At 40.8% G+C, this 11,715-nt stretch overlaps 1 protein-coding gene across 3 annotated transcripts in view; it reads right to left on the bottom strand.

The window, feature by feature from the left end:
* Nucleotides 1-5,132: 5,132 nt before the first annotated feature.
* The window catches only part of zmp:0000001301 (acyl-CoA-binding domain-containing protein 4), a 198,164-nt gene continuing 191,581 nt past the window's right edge, over nucleotides 5,133-11,715 (bottom strand). For all 3 annotated transcript variants that reach the window (XM_043713698.1, XM_043713706.1, XM_043713715.1), the window contains one exon: nucleotides 5,133-6,302. In XM_043713698.1, the coding sequence (XP_043569633.1) occupies nucleotides 6,198-6,302 (105 nt within the window). In that variant the 3' untranslated portion in view covers nucleotides 5,133-6,197. The remainder of the gene's footprint in view (nucleotides 6,303-11,715) is intronic.

Below are 11,715 nucleotides of genomic sequence, written 5' to 3'. Positions count from 1 at the left end.
AAGACAACATTCTGACAACCAACAAATGAAAATGCACACGAACCAGATCACAAAAAGTTAACAGTTCAGGGACTGTGGACACTCGAAGAATTCACATGCAGACAGAAAACATTTATTACCTCAATCAGACACAAAAGTTGGTTTCTCTCTCTCCTACAATCTATGAACATTTTCTTCCAATCTCAGGTTTTTTTTTAAAATGCTCATCTACTCGCAGAGAGGATGAGATGTACAAACAGTTTCACGTCCAATGATATACATTCCGTAAGCACCAGTACACCCTCCGTACACCCTCATGATATGGGAGTGTTATCTCCGCGACTCCAGCACTCGTTTTGTTAATTCGACATAAGCTTGGAGTAAGTCTGGTTCTGGAGTAATACAGGTCCTGCTGGCAATAATTTAGCCATCTGTTGGTTGTTTGGTTTCATGTATGTTTCCCTTTATTCATTTGTCGATCACACTAGGCGGGCTTTTTCAGTCAAATCCTGCCTGTGGGCGGTCACGCTCACAGATCTGCCATTGAGGACTTGTAGCTGTTGCGTCCGGCTAACTTTCAACCGCTCAAAAGGTCGTGACTGTGCTCCGTTACTAATTTTTTATCTACCACCCTTTGATATAGAGTGGACCTTCGTGTAAAGAGAATATATAACACTTGTAGGTGTACCATCTATTTTCAAAAGGCACCGACCATTTTGTTTTGTTTCCTCCTGCTTTTGTTCCTGTCTTTTCTCAGAATTCCCTTTACGCCACTCCCCTGCATCACCCAAGTCTTAACTTGGCTTTCTTCTATATCCGCTAACTGTCCTATTAACATTACAACTTCACCTTCTGGACTTCCCTATGCCGGCTCCGACAGAGCCACTAGTGCGTCCACCCTCCGTTCACCACGGGTGGGTCAGTCCACTGGCAGTTCCCTCTGCTATAGTAATCAAAGGGGCAGTTTCCTGCTCCCAATATTTGGGAGCTCAGAAGCTGAGCCAACCTCTTTACTAGCACCACAAACCCATTATTAGAAGACTATCATTGGATAGCAAATGTTTTCTCCACGAGGGTGTCCTCCTTCTTCTTGAACAGTTGACTGGAACAGGGTGTCTCCAAGACCCTGCGGTCGCCTCGACCAGTGTCCGCAACATTGATTCAACCCAGACACCTTAGCATGTATCGGAAAGGAGTCCACAGAATGAGTCTGCTGATATACTTTCAACAAATGCGCATAAAAATTAATAGTTACTTTTCAGATATTAATAATAAATGATGTTGCAAGGTCTTCGAGGATAAATCATTCTAGGAAACTATTGACTCAAACCTTCAGTATTGAACTTCACCATGTATGCTCACATATTTGAATTAACAATTTTAAGTTGTTGGATAATTATGGGTTATTCACTTGGCTAAGCAAGTTTTCTTGAATAAGCAATCTTCCAAATTGTTAAAGTGCTCTTAGTACTACTTTATCACCTGCTCCCATTTTATAAACATTACCTTTGATCCAGTTTACTGAGTGTCTTCAACAAATCTGCCTGCTTCTTTGTCTATATGTGCTTTTGTATGAAGTTATTAATGGCTGACACCATGGGGATTATCTCACCTTCACAGATAACACACAAGATATTTTCAACCCATCATGATCTGAATCCAAGTTGCATGTACGAGTAGTCTATGCTTGCCCTTCATGTTTAAAGTATCCATTCATTAAATCTTTTAGTTAGTCCATTCATTTACAATTGAACTGCTAGTATAGCCTTCCATCTCCAAAGACAATGTTTACAATGGTGTTTCAACTCTGTATCAAACATCATCTCACGTGACTGAAAGCAACATTCTTCCCACCCCCGATCCATTCATCCATCTATCCATCCATCCATCCATCATCTATCCAATCCAGGACTGAATGGACAGGCTGACACCTGAAAAGAATTTGCTTTCACAGCAGCATCAGGAAAACCAATATCATAGCACCATCCATCAGCTTTGACATTGTGACGCTAGAGGATGCTGATAACTTCACCTATCTAGGATGTCCAGTCACCTGCAATTTCACAGTATTGACATCAACATAATCAGAAAAGCTGAAGCTGTTATGCCAAAGGTGAATAAGAGATGTGGAACAATAGCAACCTAATTCAGAACACCAAACTGTGAGTCCACCAAGCCTGCTCACCCCTTTAGTGACATCTAGACAACACAAACCAGTCATAAGAAAAGAATAGACAATTACGATCCATGTTGTTTCAGATATATCCTTGTAAGGCATCTCTGGATTGTATAAAGGGTATGTTTTATCATTTTTGTGCTTATTAAAATTGTGGACTGAAGTGAGAAAGAACTGTTTGAAAGGATTGCTGCATGTTTTGAAAAGCAAGTACTCTAGCAGATATGGCATGTATTGTGTAAACAGCTGTTTGAACAAGCAGTAGTCAAAGTTTGGATTCTACATAAACTAGAGCTGAGGGGTTGTGTACAAATGCAGCTGGGTGACAAAAAGAAATTGGTTTGCCTATGGACCAAATGATACAAAGCATTCATAAGTTCTAAATAAAAGCAGAAAATGCTGGAGAAACTCAGCATTTAGTATCTATGGAAAGAGAAAATAAATTAATGTTTCAAGTTGCCTTCATTGGTCAGTGCATTGAGCATAGGAGTTGGGATATCATGTTGCGGTCATGTAGGACATTGGTGAGGCCACTTTTAGAATACTGCTTGCAATTTTGGTCTCCTTGCTTAAGAAAGAAATTGTTAAACTTGAAAGGGTTCAGAAAAGATTTATAAGGATGCTACAGGAATTGGAGGATTTGAGTTATAGGGAGAGGCTAGATAGGCTGGAGCTATTTTCCCTGAAACATTGGAGGCTGAGAGATGACTTGATCGATAAAATGATGAGGGACATTGATAAGGTGAATAACCACGGTCTTTTTCCCAGCATATTTTGTGTCCAAAGCTAGAGAGCATAGGTTTAAGGTGAGTGCGGAAAGATTTGAAAGGGACCTATGGGGAAACTTTTTTATTCAGAGGGTGGCGGTATGTATAAAACAAGTTACCAAAGGAGTTAAAGGCATCTGGATGGGTACATGAACAGGAAGTGTTTAGAGGGATATGGGCCAAATACTGGCAAATGGAACTAGATCAGTTTAGGACATTTGATTGGCATAGACAAGTTGGACCGAAGGGTCTGTATCTATGCTATATAACTCTATGAGTTCAAAATGACTCGAGTTTAATGTCAGCCATGGTGTGTGCCTGTGAATGTAATACTTGAACAGCAGTAATAAATGTCTGTTGGATCTTTCAATACCGCAGTACCCATGTCTAGATTGCTATGCTGCAGAAAGTAACATATGTATTGCTGCATTATTAAGAACCACACTGGAGTCAAAATACCAGTTCATGCTTTTGCGGTCTGATGGCATTTCATCAGGTCAGTTGGAATGGTGGATACAGTAAACAACGTCTGCCAAACATTACTGGCAGAGGTTGCACTGGATTTGGTTTCAGATTTAGCTAAGTGGAATGCACTTCAAGTCTTGGTCCAAATCCCCCGGTTAGCAATGATGCAAAGCAATCACTTCTGATTGTGAAAATCACTGCAGCTCATTTGTTTGAGGTTTTTTGGCTGGGACTTTGGAATAATGATGCTCCTGTACTGATGTACACATAGTGAACTAGCAAAAAGGAGCACCGCAAAGACCCCCTTTTATCAATTCAGCTGTTGCATTCAGGTTAAAGATCTCAGAGGTTTTCAATGGGTTAGAGGGTGGTTGAGCGGTGGATGTGTGATTTAATGATTGGCTGGGAGGATGGCTGTATGAGTGGGTGAGTCTGTGAATGAGTGGATTGGTGAGTTGTGGGAAAACAAGAGGGTAGGTGAGTGGATAGATGAATGGTGGGGTATAGTTGGTGATGTAGGAAATTTGCTTCGGGATCACTAAATGGGCCAGGGCTGGGAAGTCAATTTATTTGGGTTGGTGGTACATATATACAGACACACACAAACACACACAGTCAGCCTGCCTATAATGCTGTGTCATGGTAGCCTTCTTTTTGTCTAACTTATTTACCAATTTTCATGATAAAACAGCCTTTACCACTTCTGCCCACTTCAAACGCCTATAATAATATGACAGAGGAAGCATTTAAGGCTCTTCATTACCACTTAATTGGGCCCAAGAACCCACTTTACCTGCTGGAAACATGCCTGGTACAATGTGGGGAGGTGGGCATAAAATCTAGCCCAATGTCTTTTATTTAGATTTTATCCCAGTAATAGTGTTGAAACTTACATTTATTCATATAACTTCAATATTAACTGAGGTGGCTTAAAAACACTTGCATTAGGAGCATTCAGAAAAGATTAAGTATGCTGATTCTTGAAATGATTTGGTCTTATGAGAAAAGATTGAGCAGGATAGTCTTATACTCATTGGTCTTTAGACTTAAGAGGCAACCTTATTGAAACACGAAAGTTTCTTAAGGGGTTTGACAGGGTAACTCGAAGTACAGTTTCAAAATGAGAAGTCTCACATTTAAGGTGGAGATATGACCATTAGTGTTGGAATTCTGTTCCCCAACAAGCAATGAAGGTTGGGTCATTGAGGAAGTGGCCTTGTGGTAATGTCACTGACATACTAATCAAGAACCTTAGGCAAATGTTCTGGGCATATAGATTTGAACTCCACCATGTCAGGTGATGAAAGTTGAATCTAGTAAAAATTTGGAATGACTAACATAAATTGTGTTCTAAAATGAAGGTTGCCCCCCCCCTTAAAACTAAAACTGAAACTCAAAAACAGGAGCACCTTGCCCTGTAATCTGTTTAAAGAGTGTGAAAAGTGGTGTAACCTGCTTTTCAGAAAACTCCAGTGGTTAAAATAAATAAATCCCTGACACTCACTTTATAAATCAACCCCCCCCCTTAAAACTAAAACTGAAACTCAAAAACAGGAGCACCTTGCCCTATAATCTGTTTAAAGAGTGTGAAAAGTGGTGTAACCTGCTTTTCAGCAAACTCCAGTGGTTAAAATAAATAAATCCCTGACACTCACTTTATAAATCAACAAGTAACAATTTATTTATTTAACTGTAACAGTGAACAAATTAACTAAACTATTAACAAACCAAATACATTCCTTCTAACTACTAATTATTCTAGAATATTCAAATGGCATGCTGTTCCAATAACTACAAGTGCCACTCAGATACAAAAAAGTAGAATTTAGTCTCCCGAAATTACAGTCAAGTTACGCATCTTCTGGAATGTTCTGTGCCTTCTCTCATCAAGTCTTCTGTCAGAAATGCTTCCTCTGATTTTTCTTTCAGGAATGCCTTTTTCCATCGTTGGTACCAATATCTTTGAGATGATATTTTTTCTAATACGTAGATGACCGTGAGAGCCAATTTCTCTCAAGAGGGAGAGCTGAGAACTGATAGCTCTGGCGGATGGCAGTTAGCTTTGAGGTCTTTGTTCAACTGTCCCCTTCTTTTATATCCATGTAGACATAACAATATTTCTCACATTGGATTGGTCTTATGTTGTCAAAACCATCAGATTTAAATTTAATAGATTTTTGGTATCTAAGTACCTAGTTCAAATTGATTGGCTAAATTTAAAACCTGTTGTCTTGATAAAACCTGCTGCTTGGTCTGCTAACTGTGGTCTTTATCCAAATCTACAATTACTTGACCCAACTTCGCAACAATTGTAAAAACCAACTGGTTCCCCAGGGAAGGAAATCTGTTGTGCTTATTCAGTCTGGCAACATGTGACTTCAGATCCACAGCATTGTGATTAAGTCCTAATTGCCCTCCTGGATGCCAAACATGCCCATCAACAAATAAATGAAAGCGAGTCGAGGGTTATCAGGGACAAAAAGTGGAGTCAAGGCCTGCTTGAAAGGTGGAGCAGGCTTGGGGGCTCAAGTTAAAACATCAAAGATTTTCAGCTGAACAAAGAAATATGTAGAAATTTAGAATTCATAGTGAGGAGTAAGTCAGCCACTTAAATACAGTCCTATTAAGGAAAACTTACAAATAGATAAAGCTTCCATCTTATTCCTTATAAGACTGCGTGTCAATACTACCTTGACTTTTCTCATACCTATTTGCTACCTATTTGCAGAATTTTGGTACCTAAGAATAGAAGAAGGAAAGGCTGACAAAATAGGGCAATTTTAAACATTTTTAATTCTCAATGTTACTCCTCACATTCCCTTAAATTGCTGCATTAAGGAGAGTAGCTGCTGACTACGCATTTGAAGGTTTTTCTGCTCTTCACGCAACTTCTCTTGTTCCTGAAGCAATTCTGCCTGTAAATGGAGATTAATTTGTTAATTTAAAAGGGTATCTTCCCTCACAGCTGATTTTCTCATCTTTGCAACCATCACTTACAAATCTTTGGATCCATTGTTTACAAATCGGACCATTAAAAATCATCTTTTTAGAAGTGTTCTCATCTTTTGATCAGAAAAATTGATATTTTTACTCCATCAACAGGAGCCATTTTTTGTACTTTGTGCATGTTCACCTTTGTGGACATTTCTTCGACCCACCTCAAAACCTATAGTCAACCCATCCTGTTTAAAGAGGAAACAAAAACAGAAACTGCTGGAAAGGATTAGCAGGTGTGGAGAGACATCAGAGTTAATGATTCGGGTACAGTGACCTTTCCTCAGAACCTTCCTTTTAAAGAGGAGCTGTACTCTTGAAACGAATTGACAGCAAACTGTTTGGACTTGGATAGCAGCAAAAGCATCACAAATAGAGCAACTAATAACAAAGGCACTTTTACTTTTTCTTATCTGATGCTAATGCATCAGTAGACAAGGTAGGAAAAAGGAAAGAAGCAACATTTTCATGAAGATCCAGAAAGGGAACAGGCTTGGCTGGCCAAATGACATATTCCTATTCATGTATTCAAGGCACTGAGAAGCAAATGAGAGCAGATGGCATAAAGCGCAAGCTGCAGATAGTGTGACCATAAACCTTTCAATTCTATCTCATTTTCCCTAACTGCAAACTTCTGCTTCTGGATTTCTGCCTTCAGATACCTGAGAAGTGCCACCTGGGCAGCCAGTGCATCTTCACTAAAAAGGGTGAGAACCACAGTAAACCCCTGATAATGCCAAATTAACAAAAAAATAGAGCAAATGCATTCATGGATTACATGGGACTTACCAGTTCTGGGCTGTAAAAGACAGGTATATTATTCAATTTTCTGTATCTTAACGGCAGCATGGTTTATCATTAAATCATAGAATCCCCACAGTGTGGAAATAGGCCCTTTAGCCCAAGTCCACACCGATCTTCTGAAGAGTAACCCACCCAGACCCATTTCCCAACCCTATTATCCTATATTTACCCTTGTCTAATTCTCCTAACCTACATATCCCTGAACACTATGGGCAATTTAGCATAGCCAATTCACCTAACCTGAACATCTTTGGACTGTGGGAGGAAACCGGAGCACCCAGAAGAAACTCACGCAGACACAGGGAGTATGTGCAAACTCCACATAGACATCGTGCAAGAATGGAATTGAACCTGTCAATGAACCGTGGCTCAGACATTAGTGCTGCTGCCTTACAACCCCAGGGACCTGTGTTAAATTCCACCTTCAGGCAGCTGTGTGGAGCTTGCACACTCTCCCCCTGTCTGTGTGGGTTTCTTCTGGGTGCTCTGGCTTTTTCCCACAATCCAAAGATATGAAGTTTAGGTGCTAAGTTTCCCATTGTGTCCAGGATGTGCAATCTAGGTGGATTAGCCATGAGAAATGCAAGGTTACGGCGATGGGGTGGGTCTGGTGGAATGTTCTTCAGAGGATCAATGTGGATTCAATGGGCTGAATCTATGAATCTATGACTAATGCTCTTCCTGCAGCAGGTCACTGTCAGGTGTGCACACCAGATATTTACTCCCAGGATCTGCATGTGGGCCAACTTGGCATCTGAGGCCACCCATTGGGGAAATTGTGGTGGTGAAATCTAAGAGCAAAGGTGTAGACAGTCTCATGGTGTTGGGAGTAATACTTTAGTATGTAAAGAGTTCTGGCTAACTAACAGGAAACAAAGTCAGATTAATGGTTTATTTTCTGTTTGGCAAACAGTAGTGAATGGAATGTCACAGGGATCAGTGTTTGGGGCTCAACTATTTGCAATCCATATTAACGATGTGGATGGATGAACAGTGTAATTTAGTCGATTTTGCTAATGTTACATGGACAAATAGGAAAGCATGGGTATGTTGTGCAAATGACACAAAGAGTCTGCAAAGGAATACACATATTTTAAGTGAATGGTAAGATAATTTGGCAGAGGAAGTATAATGTAGAAAAATGTGAGTTTATGCATTTTGAAAAGAATAGAAAAACAGAATATTATTTAAATTGAGTCTTCAGAATGATGTCATACAGAGGGACCTAGTTACTTGTTAATTAATCATGGAATCTTAGCATGCAGGTACAGAAAGTAATCAGAAAGGCAATTGGAAAGATCACACTCGGAGGGCTGGATACAGTTTTCCTTAATTAAGGAGGGATGATAATTGCTTTGAGGCAGTTTAGAGAAGGTTCACTAAATTCAATACTGGGATGAAAGGTTGTGTACATTGCATCTATACTTATTGGAACTTGAGAGGTGATCTTTATTGAAGGTAGTGTAGTATATATTTATATAAGATTCTGAGAGAGCTTGATAGGGTAGATGCTGAGAGGACATTTGCCCTCATTGATGAATCTTGTACGATGAGCACAGATTAGGAATGAAATGTTATCAAGTTAGGATGGAGATGATGAGAAACGTTTTCTCTCATAATGTTAGTTGTACAGTCATACAGCATAGACACAGACCCTTTGCTCCCCCATGTCTGTGCTGACCAGCAAACAGCAAATTACTCTAAACTTGTTTACCAGCACTTGGTCCATAGCCTGGCATTTTAATTGCTTGTCCAGATGCTTCTTAAATGTTGTGAGAGTACCTGCCCCCACCACCCTCTCAGGCCACATGTTCCACATTTCCACCACCTTCTTTGTGAAAAATCTTTTCCTCAAAGCCCCCGTGTAAATTCCTCACATTAAACACTTGCCTTCTGGTTTTAGACACATTGCCATGGTGAAAAGATTCTCATGATCTCTCCTGTAATGTGTCTCATAATTTCACAAACAGGTAGTTCTCCTATAATGCTGTAGTTATAGAAAATTGTGCAATAGGAATAATGGGGCGTTTGAGAAAAACAGGGTTAGGGGCGAACCATCAACAATGCCAGTAAAAGTTGAAACAAAATAGTAGTTAGCCTAACACAAACGACACCACTGTCTGAGTAAATTTTGACCTGTTGTAACTGACCTACTGTAAGGTATTGTATAGTGCAATTCATCAGAATCTTCAACTGATTACTCTCAATTGGCATCTATACCTGCTGTATGCACTACATTCCAGCCAGTCTTCTGATCCCATCCAAAGGTAACATTGCACAAGTCAGATCCTAGAATGAAACCTGCCATAATAGATAAAGCATTGAATCTTAATTTCTTTCACTAAGCGTCAGTTTTGTCAAGTTTCTTGGAGGGTTTCACATCATGATGCTTGGGGACATCTATCACCTTATTTTACAAAATCCACCTGACTTATTACCTACCCCACCCTTTGGTGCACCTCTCACGCATTTAAGTGCCATCATACCCCTGTCATTTACAAAACAACTCACCACTTCCTGGGTATTCCAGAATTGACCAACATCTGTGTTGCAGCACCATCTTTAAAAAGATATTGTGCACCCAGACAAGAGTTGTCAATCCAGAACTGCCCTGCATGGTTCCTGACATTAGCCTGGATGTGGCAGACAATGGGAAATTGGTGCCTCCATTTGTGGGCAGGGACATGGAGGTGCTGCAGATGAGGATGGGATGATGCAGAAGCAGGATGTCCTTTTCTCCCAGGCCAACAGAGGACACCATTCTACTGGAACCACATCTGGACCAGTGTTACCATCCAAGGGCAGTGCAGTCTCAACCATCTGAAGGAATACACAGAATGTATAAAGAAGATCAATGACCTTCTCCACTCTGCCAGTGAAAGTGGCACCATCTTCTTGTTGATACCTCACACTCTCTATTTCTATAACAGTACCATTTCATGCAATGTCTTCCCCATTCACTCTCATCCTTGCTAATATCTGACCCTGACTGACCCTGAATCACTTCTGCACATCCTATTCACCCCCTCAGGACAGCTCACAAAGGAAACAGTGTGCCATCCACCTTTCTCTCCCTCACCCACTATGTGCAGAGTTTCCTGGCTCTGAGCAGCTGACTGACCATGTCCAAGCCCCTGTACTGGTATTTTTTGTAGTTGGTTACCATAGTGATTAGTTACTGAAACAGATTCACATAGGTCCACAGATATCCTTTAACACCTAACATTTTTTAAACAAAAAGAGAGAAAATAAATCTCTTAATACAAACAACAATGAAGGTGCCAGTGTTGGACAGGGGTGGACAAAGTTAAGAATCACACAACACCAGCTTATAGTTATTCACTAGCTAACTGAAGAAGAAGTGGCACTCTGAAAGCTTGTACTTCTAAATAAACCCGTTGGGCTATAACATGATGTCGTGTGATTTTCAACTACGAACAACAAAGCCAAGTTTCAAACTGCTCCTCATCACTATCCTTTTACTGTTAGTCAATTCCAGTAAAATTTCACTCTTATCTCAACTCTTTAAGTATTTAAATTAACAGATTGTTCCCAGCTTCTTGTCTTCAGGCAGTAGAGATATTTTCACAATGCTTTTCCAAGTCCACTAGCACAATACCTATCATGAAGCTCTTCACAAGAAAGCGATCATGTGATGCCGATGCAAGGTCCTGTCCTCTGCACACTGCAACACAGTGCTGGGAAGAAGAATCGTGTAACAGCAAACAGGTGTTTGCTTTATTAAAAAAAAGTTCAGCAATTCACAAATCACATTACTGATAAATCATGTTTAATAAATGTGCTTTATAGGATAACTACCTGTGCCTTAATCAGATATCCCTCAGCCTCCTCTGCTCCAAGGGAAACAAACCCAACCTATCCAATCATTTCTTATAACTGAAAATTTTCCATCCTAGGCAAAATTCTGGTGAATCTCCTCTGTACTCTCTCCTGTGTCAGCATGTCTTTCCAATAGTGTAGCAACCAGAACTGCAGACAGCATTCCATCTGCGACCTAACCAATGCTTTATAAAATCGTAAGAAGACTTTCTTGCTGCTATATTCTATAACCTGACTAGCGAAGACAAGCATTCCTTATGTCTACTTCCCCATCTTGTCTCTCTGTGCTGACACCTTCAGGGATCTATGGACTTGTACACCAAAGTCCCTTTGTTCCTCAGTACTCCCCAGGGACCTACCAGTTCCAAAAACGCAAAAACACCATCCCATTCTCCCAATTCCTTCGACTCCGCCGCATCTGCTCCCAGGAGGACCAGTTCCAAAAACGCACAACCCAGATGGCCTCCTTCCTCAAGGACCGCAATTTCCCCCCCGACGTGGTCGACGATGCCCTCCACCGCATCTCTTCCACTTCCCGCTCCTCCGCCCTTGAACCCCGCCCCTCCAACCGCCAACAGGACAGAACCCCACTGGTCCTCACCTACCACCCCACCAACCTCCATGTACAGCGCATCATCCGCCGCCATTTCCGCCACCTCCAAACGGACCCCACCACCAAGGATATATCTC

Source organism: Chiloscyllium plagiosum, chromosome 2, assembly GCF_004010195.1.
Source record: "Chiloscyllium plagiosum isolate BGI_BamShark_2017 chromosome 2, ASM401019v2, whole genome shotgun sequence".
Lineage (NCBI taxonomy): Eukaryota > Metazoa > Chordata > Chondrichthyes > Orectolobiformes > Hemiscylliidae > Chiloscyllium > Chiloscyllium plagiosum.
This window is presented reverse-complemented; position numbering and strand designations above follow the sequence as displayed.